A 16,761-nucleotide genomic window follows, 5' to 3' on the forward strand; every position below is an offset into this window, starting at 1 on the left:
GACCCATGTCTGTTGATTGATATGTATTATCTTTATTAACATATTTGTTGTTACTGGGAAACGTGTTATTTCCTGTAGGAGGTACCGTTTTGGTCACTGAATTGTCCAAGTTTTTAAGACTAACAGACTTTTGGGAAGCAGGCTGCTCATTGCAGTTCCTGTTTCCTATATTTACACTCAAGTTACTGTCTCCCCCTTGAACTTCCACAGTGTGTGCAACATTATCAATATCTACCATATCTACGTCACCTGCAACGTTACTACTGTGCTTTTCACTTGCCTTTGCCTTCTTTGGAACATTTACGTCAGGAGTTGCTGCCTGTTGGGGTGATGGTGATATGTGTCTTGCCTTTTGTCGCTGGGTGTTGTTTGTCCGACACTGCGACAAGACAGCTGAACTTAATGAATACTGATCCATCTCCATCTGATCATTCTGAGGACAGTGATCTTGAGAGCACATTTCGATGGTACCCCATTGATGCTTATTTGTAATTAACACTATTGAAGGAGGGTGCATCATGACAGTCTCGTTGTTGTGACCCCTATGCAAAGCGATAGCCGACTCTTGGCCATATCGACTGGGATTTCGTCTTTAATTTCCATTTTAAAAATAGCCGCTGAGAGAAATCTCCCAGCGACGATGCTTTGACACTTGTTACTAACTACTTGTAGTTAAAATATTCAGTAGATTACACTAAAGAAAAACCTTGACAGTTCCACAAAATACCTGATGAAATCGGTGCCGGCCGACGCACGAAGCACAAGCGACTGCTCAGTACTGCAAGTAACAATTTGTCGTTACCGGTTCCCGCTCGTCGAAAAGTTTTTCACTGCAGACAACACAGTTGAGAGTCGAACTGATAATAATTAATCTCCCTTCCTCAATATTCTTGAGAGCGATCGGAAAAACAGCGTTGTTTATTTCGTTGCTAACCAGATATCCATCCCAGTTTAACATACGTTAGATTGTGCCTATATTCGGAGATCAGATTTGTGCTTCCACATTGTATAGTGATCAATGGTTCTTATGTGTGCAATAGTTATCCGAAAAATTTGGTCAGTTAGTTGACAGAATTGACGAGTTGAGTCACAAATTAAAAAAAAAATGTTGTAATCTGCGCAACATCAGCAAAGTTCCCGAAAGTGTTGTATGAGGTGTTTTTAAAATCTGTCGTTCTTCCATGCGGGGGAAAAGAAAAATTTCCGTACATTATCCATTCCTGGGGAGGGCAGACTAAACATCCCTAAGACTCATCAAAATCTATGGTTAATAGGTCTGAAGAATGGTACCTTGTCCGTTCAAAAATTACGTGAAGGTCAAGCAAACATCTTTAAATAGAGCTGTCTGCACCAGAGTATCTATGTTTGGGAAAAGGTTTGGAGTGGGTATAAATATCTTTGTGTTTTACCACCTGACGGACTGTCAAATAAATTTCAAGGTGCGAAATGACTGTGATATGCCGTGCGGTTTACGGACATAAGGGTCAATCGCGACACAAAAAGACCGGTTTTTAAAACGATGGCATCAGCACAATAAGTCTTAACATGAGCCGAAAGGATAGTGTGGTATGTAAATTTTGTGTTGACGCTAAATTTACCACTGCATTTATGTGTAAAACCTGTAGACAAACGTATTTAATGTAAAAAGAAAAAGGAAGTGAGGCTCTGCCCACTCATTTTTATATAGGTTTGTAATCGAGTAAAATTTTATCTGTCTTTATTTATTACCTTAACAGCAAAAAATTTGTGTTTTAGTGCCCATATTCATTTATCGTCACGTGCCACAGTAGTATTGAACATTTCGATTTGTACAAAAAGAGATTTCTGGTACACGCAGAACAATAATTTTTTTTGTATTTCTTTAAATTTTCGACTGCCCATGGTAATCACATTGTTTGAAGTACCTGCATGATGTTACATTATTACTCTCACATGATATTTTAAGCATGAGTCTATTTTTGTTGCGTAAGTCAAATAACTGTGAAATAATTGCCGACTTCATGTTTCACAAACTGCATAAATAGTATACAATTTCAGTTCTTTTAATGTGGTATACCAGTAAATTTCTGCATGAGATGTATTGTTATAATGGCATGATGAATGAGTGTAATATTTATGTTATATTTTCAATCTACACTTAGATAAATAAAAATATTTTGAATATTTTATGTTTACTTCTTTATTATTTATTTTCTCACTTCCTCTTCCCATATGTATTCACTGATTAAATAACTCAGTTTCCAAATCCACTGTTACAATTAAATATTTGTTTTGTGACAGACCCTGGGGGAAGGACTGTACCTGTAACTCAATCTGCTTCTCAATACATGATGAGTCCCTTCCCATTGTTGTTAGATTGTTATTTATTGATTTTTTTTTCTGTGGTGTCATCAATATCATGAATATGATATAATTAATTTTTGATACAGTAATGAAATGTAAGGAGTTACTTTTGCAAACTGCCATCCCTCGCCCCTTCCCTAAAATTTCGGTTGTGGCAGATTGGTAGCACAGCCCAAGGAGTAGGTTTGGTTGAAACATGATAAACTGGTGAAGCCAATGTCAGTGCCAAACAGAGGTTGTAGTAACATATTGACCTGAAGTGTAGTTGAAAGCTTATGTCCATACCATATTTAAATGCACTTTGTCATATTTATCTACTTTCCATCATAAAAGATTAAAATTGCAATTTATATTTAGCAAATGTATATGACAGTGTAAGGGACATGTCTCCAGTAGCTATTTTGATGCTTTTTTGTGTATTTTTGCATAAACTATGAAAAATGCATGGAGGAGGGGGGGGTTACTTTCACCTCCTGGGACAATGAAGTAGCAAAGCTTTTGTTTTTTTTTTCCAACTGGGAATATTATTTTATTTTGAATAATTTTGCTTCAGATGTTCTTCATTGACTATGAACATATTGCACCAAATTTGGCAATATGTGGATCATGATCTTTGTAATTTAGTTCTGTGTCTGAAGTAACTGTTCTTACTTCTAGTATTAGTCATGGGCATCACCGAAATTTCCTTCTGACCTAAGCATTTTGTATAGAAAAATGGTATTAGTGTATAAAAAATACAAAGAAGTGTTTTTTAGATATTTGTTTTACTAAGGTTTCTTGACAGGGCGTATTCTACCCTAACCCAAGACCCAACCCAAATGCCCTTTTCTGCAATACTAATATTTTAGTGAGATTTATATCTGCAGCATACCTTCTCAGTTCAACACCTAATTAAAGGCAAAATAAACTGTCCCGTAATACACCATTTCTAATACTATACGGTTGTGCGGTAGCGTTCTTGCTTCCCGCGCCCCGGTTCCCGGGTTCGATTCCCGATGGGGTCGGGGATTTTCTCTGCCTCGTGATGACTGGGTGTTGTGTGATGTCCTTAGGTTAGTTAGGTTTAAGTAGTTCTAAGTTCTAGGGGACTGATGACCATAGATGTTAAGTCCCATAGTGCTTAGAGCCCTGTGAACCATTTGATACTATACAGGGGACTGCTTTTGACAGCTGGGCAGAATGTGTGTAAGCTACTACTAATTTCTCCACTTATAGTCCTAACATGAATGTGATTTAGCCAGGGAAAGTATTTCTCTTATGATAACACGGAATTTGTTTTTGCCCGGAGATGTTGCCCACTTCCATTTCATAATTGTGTGAAGTGTTGGTAACTGGCCAATAATTATACAGGGTGTTACAAAAAGGTACGGCCAAACTTTCAGGAAACATTCCTCACACACAAAGAAAGAAAATATGTTATGTGGACATGTGTCCGGAAACGCTTACTTTCCATGTTAGAGCTCATTTTATTATAATCGTGGAATGGAAACACACAGCAACAGAACGTACCAGTGTGACGTCAAACACTTTGTTACAGGAAATGTTCAAAATGTCCTCCGTTAGCGAGGATACATCCATCCACCCTCCGTCGCATGGAATCCCTGACGCACTGATGCAGCCCTGGAGAATGGCGTATTGTATCACAGCTGTCCACAATACGAGCACGAAGAGTCTCTACATTTGGTACCGGGGTTGCATAGACAAGAGCTTTCAAATGCCCCCATAAATAAAAGTCAAGAGGGTTGAGGTCAGGAGAGCGTGGAGGCCATGGAATTGGTCCACCTCTACCAATCCATCGGTCACCGAATCTGTTGTTAAGAAGCGTACGAACACTTCGACTGAAATGTGCAGGAGCTCCATCATGCATGAACCATATGTTGTGTTGGGGCACATGTTCTAGCAGCACAGGTAGAGTATCCCATATGAAATCATGATAACGTGCTGCATTGAGCGTAGGTGGAAGAACATGGTGCCCAATAAAGACATCACCAACAATGCCTGCCGAAACGTTCACAGAAAATCTGTATTGATGACGTGATTGCACAATTGCGTGCGGATTCTTGTCAGCCCACACATGTTGATTGTGAAAATTTACAATTTGATCAAGTTGGAATGAAGCCTCATGCGTAAAGAGAACATTTGCACTGAAATGAGGATTGACGCATTGTTGGATGAACCATTCGCAGAAGTGTACCCGTGGAGGCCAATCAGCTGCTGATAGTGCCTGCACACGCTGTACATGGTATGGAAACAACTGGTTCTCCCATAGCACTCTCCATACAGTGACGTGGTCAACGTTACCTTGTACAGCAGCAACTTCTCTGACGTTGACATTAGGGTTATCGTCAATTGCACAAAGAATTGCCTCATCCATTGCAGGTGTCCTCGTCGTTCTAGGTCTTCCGCAGTCGCAAGTCATAGGCTGGAATGTTCCGTGCTCCCTAAGACGCCGATCAATTGCTTCGAACGTCTTCCTGTCGGGACACCTTCGTTCTGGAAATCTGTCTCGATACAAACGTGCCGCACCACGGCTTTTGCCCCGTGCTAATCCATACATCAAATGGGCATCTGCCAACTCCGCATTTGTAAACATTGCACTGACTGCAAAACCACATTCGTGATGAACACTAACCTGTTGATGCTAAGTACTGATGTGCTTGATGCTAGTACTGTAGAGCAATGAGTCGCATGTCAACACAAGCACCGAAGTCACCATTACCTTCCTTCAATTCTGCCAACTGGCGGTGAATTGAGGAAGTACAGTACATACTGATGAAACTAAAATGAGCTCTAACATGGAAATTAAGCGTTTCCGGGCACATGTCCACAAAACATCTTTTCTTTAGTTGTGTGTGAGGAATGTTTCCTGAAAGTTTGGCCGTACCTTTTTGTAACACCCTGTATTAGTGTATGCAAAAACTGAGATTACACGAGTCGTACTGATTCGAGCACTTTACATATTTCCCATGAAACAGAAGAGGTGTCATCTGTGTAGCTTAACATGTGGGAAAAATATATTATGAATATAATCTATTATATTCATTAACATGTGGGAATTTGGATGAGGAGGGGTTGGGCAAGCAATATCATTAATGTCTACGAAAAAGAGAAAAGGACAAAATTAAATCTTGAGGAGCACACTTCATTACTGTATCAGTAATAATAGCTAGGAGATGCATAATATTATTATCTATTTTGTATGAGTGTATTGTGTTGTGTTTAGAAATTTAAAATGGGAAGGTTGAGAGGAGAGGAAGTATCTTCTATCTATTATTTTATGTAGGTGTTTTATTTACTTGTTTTGGCAGTAGGAGTTGCTAGAGTTGGTGTCTGCTCACGAGTAATGAAACCAAGCAAAGTGGTGCAATATTTAAAGCTCTAGAATTGTATCCAGAATTATGACAATTCAAATCCCCACCGAACCATCCTGGTTTAAGTTTTCATTTGTTTCCCTGAAATGAGGTAGCAACTGCTGGGATGGCCCCTGTGTGAAGGACACAGATGATTTCCTTTCCCATCCTTCCTTAATTGGAGCTTATGCTCTGTCTCGGATGATCCCATTGTTGATGGGACATACTTTCTAATAAGGTAATCAAGCATGTGGAACAGCGCTAGGAGAAGTTTTGGGTCGTATTTTGGTAGACAGTGGTTCAAATCTCCATTCAACCATATATATTTAAATGATGATGGTGGTGATGATTGGTTTGTGGTGCGCTCAACTGTGCGGTTATCAGTGCCCGTACAAATTCCCAACCTTTGCTCAGTCCAATCTTGCCACTTTCATGAATGATGATGAAAATGATGAGGTCAACACAAACACCCAGTCATCTTGAGGCAGGTGGAAATCCCTGACCCTGCCGGGATTCGAGCCTGGGAGCCCCTGCTTGGGAAGCGAGAACCTGACCACGAGCTGCAGAAATATATATATTTAGGTTGTCAGGGATGGATTAGATTGGATTGGATTATTCCTTTGAATGGACACCACAGATCCTCCCCCCTTTCTCCATCTTTCCTTTCCTATTTCGGAACTTGTGCCCAAACTCTAATTACCTCATCATCTTTGGAACATTCCTTCCTCCCTTCAATTCAGATTTGTACGGAGTAGGAAATTTTTGTGCTGCATCCTATTTGTACTAATTTTGAGGCAGTTCACCACCGTGGCAGAGGCTGTTAATTTGTTATGATAGCGTGATGCTTTATTGAGAGTAGTTAGTTGGACCATGATTAGTAACAGTTTTATGTTTGGTGTGTTGGGACATACCACATTGTTCATTTGACAACCTGAAGATTGCACATTATCCAAAACTGAATCACAAATATCTTTTTAGTGCCAAGGGAAAAGAGAAGTCGCATACCTCCCATACATAGTATTCCTAAAACTACACAATTTGGTTGTGCCAAGGGAAAACTGTCTGCCAGCCACTAGCCACAATTGCTATTTTTTTTTCCAAACTAGATGGTTTAGTGTAGAGCTGAGCAATTGTGATATTCCAGACATGGGCACCTGCAGGAGCTCGCATTGTCTGCTCATGGCCTCTTCAATTGGCTGTCTGCATTGAATTCTGGTTCTCCTGGGAATTGGAATGTTACCTGAAAAGTTTACAGTGAAAGCTCAATTTTTAAATTCTGTTGCCACAGGCTGGAAAGTAAGGAAGAGAAACATGAATGCGGCATGTCTGGTGCAACTTAGCCAAAGGCTAGTGCTTGGCCTCTGTATGTTACACTTGTGGCAAGGAAAGCGGCAAAATATCAAGTTAAAATACAGAGGGTTTTGCAGCTAAATCAAAAACGATGTTTCTGGATAGGACTATGAACGTGACCATCCCTCCAACTCAACATCCCTGGCAATCCAGTGCATTGCAGTGCAGTACTGTATGCTCTGCACTGAATTGGAGACGAGAATTCACCGAGGATGATTGGGTAGGAAAGGGTGTCTGTTATCTGTTCAGAATTGGGGACTGGAACAGGCGTACATAATAGGTTCCTATGAGGTAGGCTACAACAGCCTGCTCTTAAATCACAAACTGGGGAGAGTATTTGCAACAAGTGCAAATGCAGATTAGGAGGAAGGACAACAGACTGGACATATACTCAAGCATCACAGCCAAAATAAAACGAGAGTGTAAGATATTTACTAATCAGTAACAAGGTGTCAGTACTGACTGTGTACCTGTTTATGTACAAAAGGAAACAGATCATACCCAACAGTAAAGCCGCAGGAGAGGAGTGATAACTGGATACCTTGATAAGAAAGGGTGCCATGCCTCAAAATTATGGGTGTAGAGGTAAGATAGCAAAACCATTAACACCAGAAGGGTTCATCTAGAGTTACACTTGTACAGCAGAAGAAGAAAGAAAGGGTAGCTACAATAGCACAGGGACCTGTGAGAATTAAAAAGGTGGGTAGCCACTGACGACAATCGCCCACCAGTTACAGCAGAACGGATGGCTGCAGTCTGGCCCTCTCAGCAGCATAAGAAACTGTACCATGGGAAGGTTATTTGAATTCATACCTGTTTGACATGGGTTTGCATCAGTTCGTAATGAGTAAGAAAGCTATGTTAGAGAGGGGCTGGCTGCTGCAAATCCTACAACTTCTGAATCACCATGGGTGTTACTGTATGCTCAGGACTATGTGTATGAGCAATATATGGGCACAAGCAGTAGGGATCATATCAAAGTGACCAGAAGACAGTGAATATGTAACAAGTATACATCCACTTGTGCAGTCGTATGTGGAAGAACGCTGCAAATGAGGTAGAGTACTTCAACATATCCCCAAGTGTTTTGAGTGGAAAGTTGGATGCTCTTGTCATAACGGGCAAGATCTGTATGAACGTATGCAATTGTCAGAATCACTCCCTCTTAACACTGAGGTACCTGGTTCAGATAGAAATCATTCCTTTCAATAGGGTATAGAGGATTTATAAAATCTTGAAAACAGTTGGGTTTGCTGCCTAGCAGTACAATGGCACTTGCTGGATGCAGTGGCAGCTACTGGTACAAGATGAGATTTTATGACACCTTACATGAAAATATACTATCTGTATCATAGGTGAACAATTCAAGTACATTTAATGCCTTACATGAGAAAGTCAGAATATGCTGGTGAGTGGCTATGTGGCAGCATGTGGAACATCTAAATATGAGGGTTATTCTGAAAGTAGGGTCCAGATTATTATAAAACATAAACCATAATATATTATTTAAATACCTTTTTCCCTGTACATGTTTCTCTATCTCTCCACATAGTTTCCATATTTGAACATTTGCCATGACATTGTACAAGCTTTCATACCCCTAAGTCATAGAGGTGAGGATATCTAGTCTTCAACTGCTTCTTTCACCTCATTATCTGTTGCGAAGGGCTTGTTGCCAAGACACTCCTTTAGGCAGTGCTCGGTGCCAAGTCTGGACTGTATTGTGGGTGGACAATCTGCTCCCATCCAAAAGATCTGATTAGATTTTTGATGTGAATGGCAGAATGGGGTTTTGCTTTGTCTTGCAGCAACAAAACTCCACGTGTCAGAATGCTGTGTCTCTTGGTCTGTATCGCTCGTCGAAGTTTAGTCAGGGTAGCGAGGCAGGGGGCTGTTTTTTTGTTGTCTATTGCTGTGTGAACTCTACTAACAAGATTCCATGTCTATCCCACAACATGGTTGCCATAACCCTGCGTGTTGAGATTGTCTCCTTGGCCTTGACTTTCACTGATGGTACCATGTGACGCCATTCAATTGACAGACGTTTACATTGTGGGGTCATGTGAGAAACCCACGTACCGTCCCCTCTGACAGTGTTCTCTAAAAATTGGTGGCCTGTATCAATCAAAATAATCAAGTGGGCGATTCTTTCCATTTTGTGTTTCTCTATAAGCAGCCTGGGAACCCAGTGTGCGCACAGGTTGCAAAATAGCAACATTTTGGAGACAATTTTGTGCAAAATTTTTCTACTCGCATTTAGAAATTCCAATGCTAAAGTTGAGACTGAATCACCAGTCTTCACAAAACCTTTCTTCCATGGCTATTACCAAATTTTCTATCACTGTTGGTTGGTCTGACTGTGATTCATCATGGACATTTTCTCATCTGTCCTTGAAAGCTCTCTCCCACTTACACACACTGCTATTATTCATTGCACTGGGGTAATACACCTCACATCACCGTCGATGAATTTTCACTGCTGCAACTTCCCTTGCTATCAAAAACAGACTCTCTGACTGTATGTCACAGTTGGTGGGCTGATCAGTTGTTTTAAAGATTTTGAACTGATACTGTAAACAGTATACTGTGACAATGCCAAAGCAAATGGTATCATGTGATGAACAACACATATCGGGAGTTGGTGCACATACACTTTTTGATGTTATTGTGGCATTCGATTAGCTATGGTGGTTTGGACCTTTCTTTCTGAATAATTCTCGTATAATATTGAACATAATTGGTCAGTATACTGGTCACAAGTAGAATGATGTATTAAATTCAAGAAGTAATTAAAACATGAAATATCACATTGCAGAATGAGGCATAGGTGGTGCAAACAGAAGGGTTGCTGTCAAATCAACATCTACTAGCTCACTTTCACTAGTGTGATTTTATAAGAAATCCAAGTATCTTTGATTACAGAGACAAATTGTATATCACCCATTTGACAAACATTATGTGCTTTTAATGCCTTTAAAATTTAATTTCAGTTGTAAGAAATAACCCATGCTAGTTTATGGGGTACTATTGTATTGTTCCAACTCAGCAATCAAAAACATGCTGCACTGACTTTGGACATGTTGGCTCAATTCAGAGCACTCAATGTGATTTATCTAGCAACGTCCGAAGAGAAAGCCTTTGACTGTGGTAACATGAACAGTTAGTGATGAACTAATTAGCCACAGTGTGACTAGGATTGAATAGTTCCTGCTCTATCTCTTGCCAATGACTATATTTCTTACTAATTACTGCAGTTGATATGATACCAAAGTATTATGCATACTGTGTACAGTAATTTGACACAAGTCAAAAGGAAATAATTGACAGGCACTATAAAAGTATGTGTTGTTGATGTGTCACTGTATTCTCATAGAAGTTGTATAGCTGTGTATTTGCTTCATGATACAGTTTTATGTATTAACTGCGCTGGAAGAAATTATTAATATGGGGGCTCTAATGTTTGACGTAGTCTTTGCAAAAGCTATTCAACAATCTGATGAAGTTTGCCTAATCATGTAATGTGTTGATTAAAATGCATCAAAGCTTTAATGTGCCATACAGAAAATCATCTTTTAGGCTACGTTGTATGAGTAGTGTGTGGCATGACATACTGTAAAAGACCACAAACGATATAAGTGTGAACTGAAATTGATGTGTAGATACCATGTCATAGAACACACATTAATTTGTGAGAATTTTGAGTGAATACGAAATATGCCCATATGATGAAGTAGAAGATTGATTTGAAAAGTATTCCAATGCTTGTTGGAAGCCACTTTTAGTGCCAAAAATACCTGGTAGTGATGAAGATAGGACTGTCCACAGTGTCTGGGTCAAACTCAAGTACCCTCCTGTGGGTCCGGGGGTTAGAATAGGTCTGAGGTATTACTGCCTGTCGTAAGAGGCGACTAAAAGGAGTCTCACACGTTTCAGCCTTTGTGATGGTCCATTGTAGGGTTTGACCTCCATTTTTCAAGATTTTCCCAAAGAGCGAGCCAATTTGGGGAGGACATCTTACATGGTGCATTGTGTCCATCATGCGCTGAGGCCTATCGCATCCTTCGTTGATGTGGATCTGCATTTCTGCTCATTCTCCAACTGTTAGGCGAGGTCACGCTTCTGGGTGCGTATTTTTCCATCAACTGTGCAGTATCGTTTTCTATGCTGACGATGATAATGGACTTCTTTGCTTGGTTGCACCTGATATCCAGCACGGTAGCCAGTCTGTTGTGGTGGGGTCGCCATGTACCCTGTTGGTTGTAGCCCCCTGACCACACAGGGATCGCTCTGCTGATGCCTGTGCCATTAACTCCCCATGTATGCCAAGGGGTAGATGCCCATCCCCTGGGGCATCAGGACCTTCAGCAATGGCCATCTTGCCAGGTGGCCTGTGCTGCAGCTGGGTGGCGCCCGTGGGGAAGGCACCTGGTTGGAGTGGGTGGCATCAGGGTGGATGACACGCGATGAAGCGTAGTACATCATCTCTTGCTGGTGGTCAAACACCAGAAGTCTCTAAGCATTTGCGGGCTCAATTCAATGCACAGAAGTATGACTCCAAATCGTTCCCCTCCCTGGCCACACCATGGGAGGAATGTGAGGCTAAGGATGGCAGCTGCTCTTATTCAACCCGGTACCTTGTACGTTCAAGAGCTGATGGGGAATCTTTCATGATGATGGAGCCTCAGTTTTTTGTTGAGCATTTAGAGGACAAGTTTGGGGAGGTGGAGGGCTTGTCCAAAATGAGATCTGGGTCTGTCTTGATTAAAACAGCATCCTCTGCCCAGTCATGGGCGTTACTCGCGTGTGCCAAGCTGGGGGATGTTTCTGTAACCATCACACCCCATAAGAAATTAAATATGGTCCAGGGTATCATTTTTCACAGGAACCTTCTTTTGCAGTCCGACGATGAGTTGCGCGCCAATTTAGAACGTCGAGGTGTACATTTCGTTTGGCTTTTCCACTGGGGTCCGAGGGGTAATTTAGAACGGTGAGGTGTACATTTCGTTTGATTTTTCCACTGGGGTCCAAGGGATAATCGGGTTGCCACCAGTGCCTTCATCTTGGCCTTTGAGAGTGATGCATTACCCAAGAAGGTCAAGGTGATGGTCTACCACTGTGAAGTGAAACCCTATATTCCTCCAACAATGCGGTGCTTTAAATGTTGGAAGTTCGGTCATATGTCTTCCCGCTGTACTTCCAGTGTCATATGTTGAGATTGCGGACGCCCATCCCATCCCAATACTCCATATGCCCCGCCTCCCATCTGTGTCAACTGTGGAGAGCACCATTTGCCTTGCTTGCCAGACTACAGGTTTCTTCAGAAAGAAAGGAAAATGACGGAGTACAAGACCCTGGACCAACTGACCTACACTGAAGCTAAGAGGAAATTTGAACGCCTACATCCTGTACTCATGACATTGTCTTACGCTACCTCTGAGTTCTGCGTCTGCTGATGAGGTGGAGATTCTAGTGTCCACTGAGGACCTAGATCTCGCCGGACCCTCAGACAAAATGGATATAGACTGCTCAGGCAAAAAGTCGTTGGCAGCAGGTGACCCTGAGACGTAAACTGCCTCATTGAATGTTCCATGCCTTCCCAGTCTCACGATGACATCATCCTCCAGTAAAGTTGCAGCGGTTTTTTCCACCGCCTGGCTGAACTGTGGTAACTGTTAAGCTTTACACCTGCTTTCTGCATTGCCCTCCAGGAAACCTGGCCCCCGGCAGTGCGGATCCCTGCCCTCCACGGCTATAAAGGATACTACAGGAACTGTAGCAACTGTAATTGAGTGTCAGGTGGAGTTTGCGTTTATGTCCTAAACTCAGTCTGTAGAGAACCTGTGCCCCTTCAAACCCCTCTTGAAGCTGTGGCTGTCAGAATAAGGACAACGCAGGAAATAACTATCTGCAATGTATATCTTCCTCTGGATGGTGTAGTATCCTTTAAAGTATTAACTGCACTGATTGATCAGCTCCCTAAACCTTTCCTACTTTTGGGAGATTTTAACGCCCATAACCCCTTGTGAGGTGGCACTGTGCTTACTGGCCGAAACAGAGAAGTTGAAATTTTACCGTCTCAGTTCGAACTCTGCCTCTTAAATACTGGGGGCACCACACATTTCAGTGTGGCTCGAGGTAGTTACTCGGCCATTGATTTATCAATTAGCAGCCCATGACTTCTCCCATCTATACACTGGAGAGCACATGACCTGTGTGGTAGTGACCACTTCCCCATCTTCCTGTCACTGCCCCGCCGTCTAGCCCATGGACGCCTGCCCAGATGGGCTTTAAGCAATGCAGACTGGGAAACTTTCACCTCTGCAGACACTGTTGAATCTGCCCCACACAAGAACATCGATGTGATAGTTGAGCAGGTGACTACAACATTCTTTTCTGTGGCAGAAAACACGATCCTTCGATCTTTAGGGTGCCCCCAGCGAAAGACAGTCCCTTGGTGGTCGCCGGAATTCACTGAAGCAATTAAGGAGTATCGGTGAGCTCTACAGCAGCATAAGCAGTACCCTTCCCTGGAGCACCTCGTAGCGTTTAAATGGCTCTGTGCTCATGTTTGCCAACTTATAAAACGATGGAAGCAGGAGTGTTAGGAGAGATGTGTCGTGACCATTGGGTACCATACGTCACTTTCCCAAGTCTGGGCAAAGATCAAACGCGTTTTCGGGTACCAGACCCCAAAAGGTGTTCCCGGTGTTAATGTAAATGGCGTGTTATCTACTAACACAAACACGATTGCTGAGCACTATACTCGAGCCTCTGTGTCAGAGAATTGCCCCCCAGCCTCTTGCACTCTCAAACGTTGGCTGGAAGAGAAAGTCCTCTCGTTTACTACATGCCACAGTGAATCCTATAATGCCCCATTTACAGAGTGGGAGCCTCTCAGTACCCTTGCTCATTGCCCCGACACAGCTCCTGGACCAGATCAGATCCACAATCAGTATCTCTCATCTGGCTACGAGCGACATCTCCTTGACATCTTCAACCGGACCTGGTGTGATGGTGTCTTTCCATTGCAGTGGTGGGAGAGCACCATCATTCTGGTGCTCAAACCTGGTAAAAACCCACTTTATGTGGATAGCTATCGGCCCATCAGCCTCACCAATGTGCTTTGTAAGCTGCTAGAACGTATGGTGTGTCGGAGGTTGGGTTGGGTCCTGGAATCAAGTGGCCTACTGCCTCCATGTCGGGGCAACTTCCACCAGGGTGCTCTACAACTGATAATCTTGTGTCCCTACAGTCTGCCATCCAAACAGCCTTTTCCAGACGCCAACACCTGGTTGCCGTCCTTTTTGATTTGTGAAAAGCATTTGACACGACACATCATATCCTTGCCACATTATACGAGTGGGGTCTCCGAGCCCCACTCTCAATTTTTATCCAGAATTTCCTGTCGCTACATACTTTCCGTGTCCAAGTTGGTGCCTCCCATAGTTCCCCCCACATCCAGGAAAATGGGGTCCCGCAGGGATCTGTATTGAGTGTCTCTCTATTTTTAGTAGCCATTAATGGTCTAGCAGCAGTTGTAGGGCTGTCCGTCTCACCTTCTCTGTATGTAGACGACTTCTGCATTTCAAACTGCTCCACCAGTACTGGTGTTGCTGAGCGGCGCCTACGGGGAACCATTCACAAGGCGCAGTCATGGGCTCAAGCCCACGGTTTCCAATTTTCGGCCACAAATTCATGTGTTATGCACTTCTATTGGCGTCGTACTGTTCATCCAGAACCAGAACTTTACCTTAATGATGATCCACTCACTGTGATGGAGACATATCGATTCTTAGGACTGGTTTTCAACACCTTATTAACTTGGCTTCCTCACCTTCATCAGCTTAAGGAGAAGTGCTGGCAGCACTTCAAACCCTCCACTGCCTGAGCAACATCAACGGGGGTGAAGATCACTCTACGCTGTTGCAGCTATGCAGAGGGCTTGTTCAATCCCACCTTAACTGTGGGAGTCTGGTTTATGGTTCGGCAGCACCCTCAGCATTGTGTTTACTCGACGCAGTGCACCACTGTGGCATTCACCTAGCGACAGGAGCTTTTAGGACGAGTCCAGTGACCAGCGTCCTTGTGGAAGCCGGAGTGCCTTCATTGCAGGTTAGGCGTGCACAACTGCTCGCCAGTTACGTTGCGCGCGTTCATAGTTCTCCTGTGTGTCCTTTTCCCACCCACGGCGGTTCATATCCCGCATCGGCGGCTCAGGTCAGTGCTTCCAATTGCAGTTTGTGTCCGATCCCTTACCACCTATACTTGAGGTCCAATTACATACACCTCCATGGTGTGCACCTAGGCCAGACCTTTCAGATGGCCCTAAGGACTCAGTTAACCCCGCAGCTCTCCGCTGCTACTTCCTCTCGATTCTTGATGAATACCTAGGCCACGAAGTGGTTTACACTGATGACTTGATGGCTGATGCTCACGTCGGCTTTGCGTATGTCCATGGAGGTCATATTGAACAGCATTCCTTGCCCGATGGCTGCAATGTTGTCACTTCCGAGCTGGTGGCTATACCTCGTGCTCTTGAGCACATTCGTTCTTGCCCTGGGGAAGCATTTCATCTGTGTACTGACTCCTTGAGCAGCCTACAAGCTCTCGACCAGTGCTACCCTCATCATCCTTTGATAGCGACCACCGAGGAGTCCAGATAGCGACCACCGAGGAGTCCGTCTATGCCCTGGTGGTGTTTGTCTGGACCCCAGGTCACGTCAGAATCCCAGGCAATGAACTAGCTGACAGGCTGGCCAAACAGGCTATGTGGAAACCGCTTATGGAGATCAGCTTCTCTGCAACTGACCTGCATTTAGTACTATGCCGTAAGGTTTTACGGCTTTGGGAGACAAAATGGCATAACCTCAGCATGCACAACAAACTGTGTGCCAGTAAGGAGACTATGAATGTGTGGCAGTCATCCATGCAGGCCTCTCGCATGGACTCTGTGGTTCTCTGCCGGCTCCGTATTGGCCATGCTTGGGTGACACACGGCTATCTCCTGCACTGTGATGACCCACCTTAGTGTCGGTGTGGCGCCCGGCTGACAGTGGCCCATATCTTTGTGAGCTGTCCTCCTTTGGCTGCACTGCGACAGACTCTTCAGTTACCGGGCTCGTTGCCATTAATTTTAGCTGACAATGCCTCATCGGCTAATTTAGTTTTACGTTTTATACATGACGGTGTGTTTTATTGTTCTATATAAGTTTTAGTGCATGACCTTTGTCCCTTTGTGTTCTCCACTCTAATGCTTTTAGGGTGGATGTTTTAATGTGTTGCAGAGTGGCTGGCTTTTCCTTTTTATTCTCGTCGTTAGCCAGCCACGGTCATCTGCTCTCTTGTTTTTATCCCTTCTACCTGTTTCTTGCTTCTCTCTATGGTTTTCATTTCCGGTTTTTGTCCATAGTAGTGTTGGTCGTTCTTCTGGTTCTTCCTTTCTCTTGTTATTGTGCTGTATGTCTCCTTCCTTTTCTTCTTTCTGTTGTGTAATTATTTTACTGGGAACAATGGACCGATGACCTTGCAATTTGGTCCCTCCCCCTTTAAAGCCAACTAACCAAATTCCAGTAATGGAAATACATTACTGCAGTACAACCAGTTAATGAAGTATAGGGTACAAAATAGTTCATCTACTGCTGGCACTGCTGCTTGTCAGGATTCACCCCACATATTCATTTAGTTACTAATCATGAGTGGAAAATATGCTACATGAAAC

The 16,761-nt window shown here is 43.1% G+C and overlaps 1 protein-coding gene across 1 annotated transcript in view; it reads left to right on the top strand.

The window, feature by feature from the left end:
* The first annotated feature begins 1,380 nt into the window (after window positions 1–1,380).
* The window catches only part of LOC126172641 (MAP7 domain-containing protein 1-like), a 275,245-nt gene continuing 259,864 nt past the window's right edge, over window positions 1,381–16,761 (top strand). The window contains exon 1 of the mRNA XM_049920898.1: window positions 1,381–1,566. Within this exon, the coding sequence (XP_049776855.1) occupies window positions 1,546–1,566 (21 nt within the window). The 5' untranslated portion in view covers window positions 1,381–1,545. The remainder of the gene's footprint in view (window positions 1,567–16,761) is intronic.

This window comes from Schistocerca cancellata, chromosome 1, assembly GCF_023864275.1.
Source record: "Schistocerca cancellata isolate TAMUIC-IGC-003103 chromosome 1, iqSchCanc2.1, whole genome shotgun sequence".
Taxonomy (NCBI): Eukaryota; Metazoa; Arthropoda; class Insecta; order Orthoptera; family Acrididae; genus Schistocerca; species Schistocerca cancellata.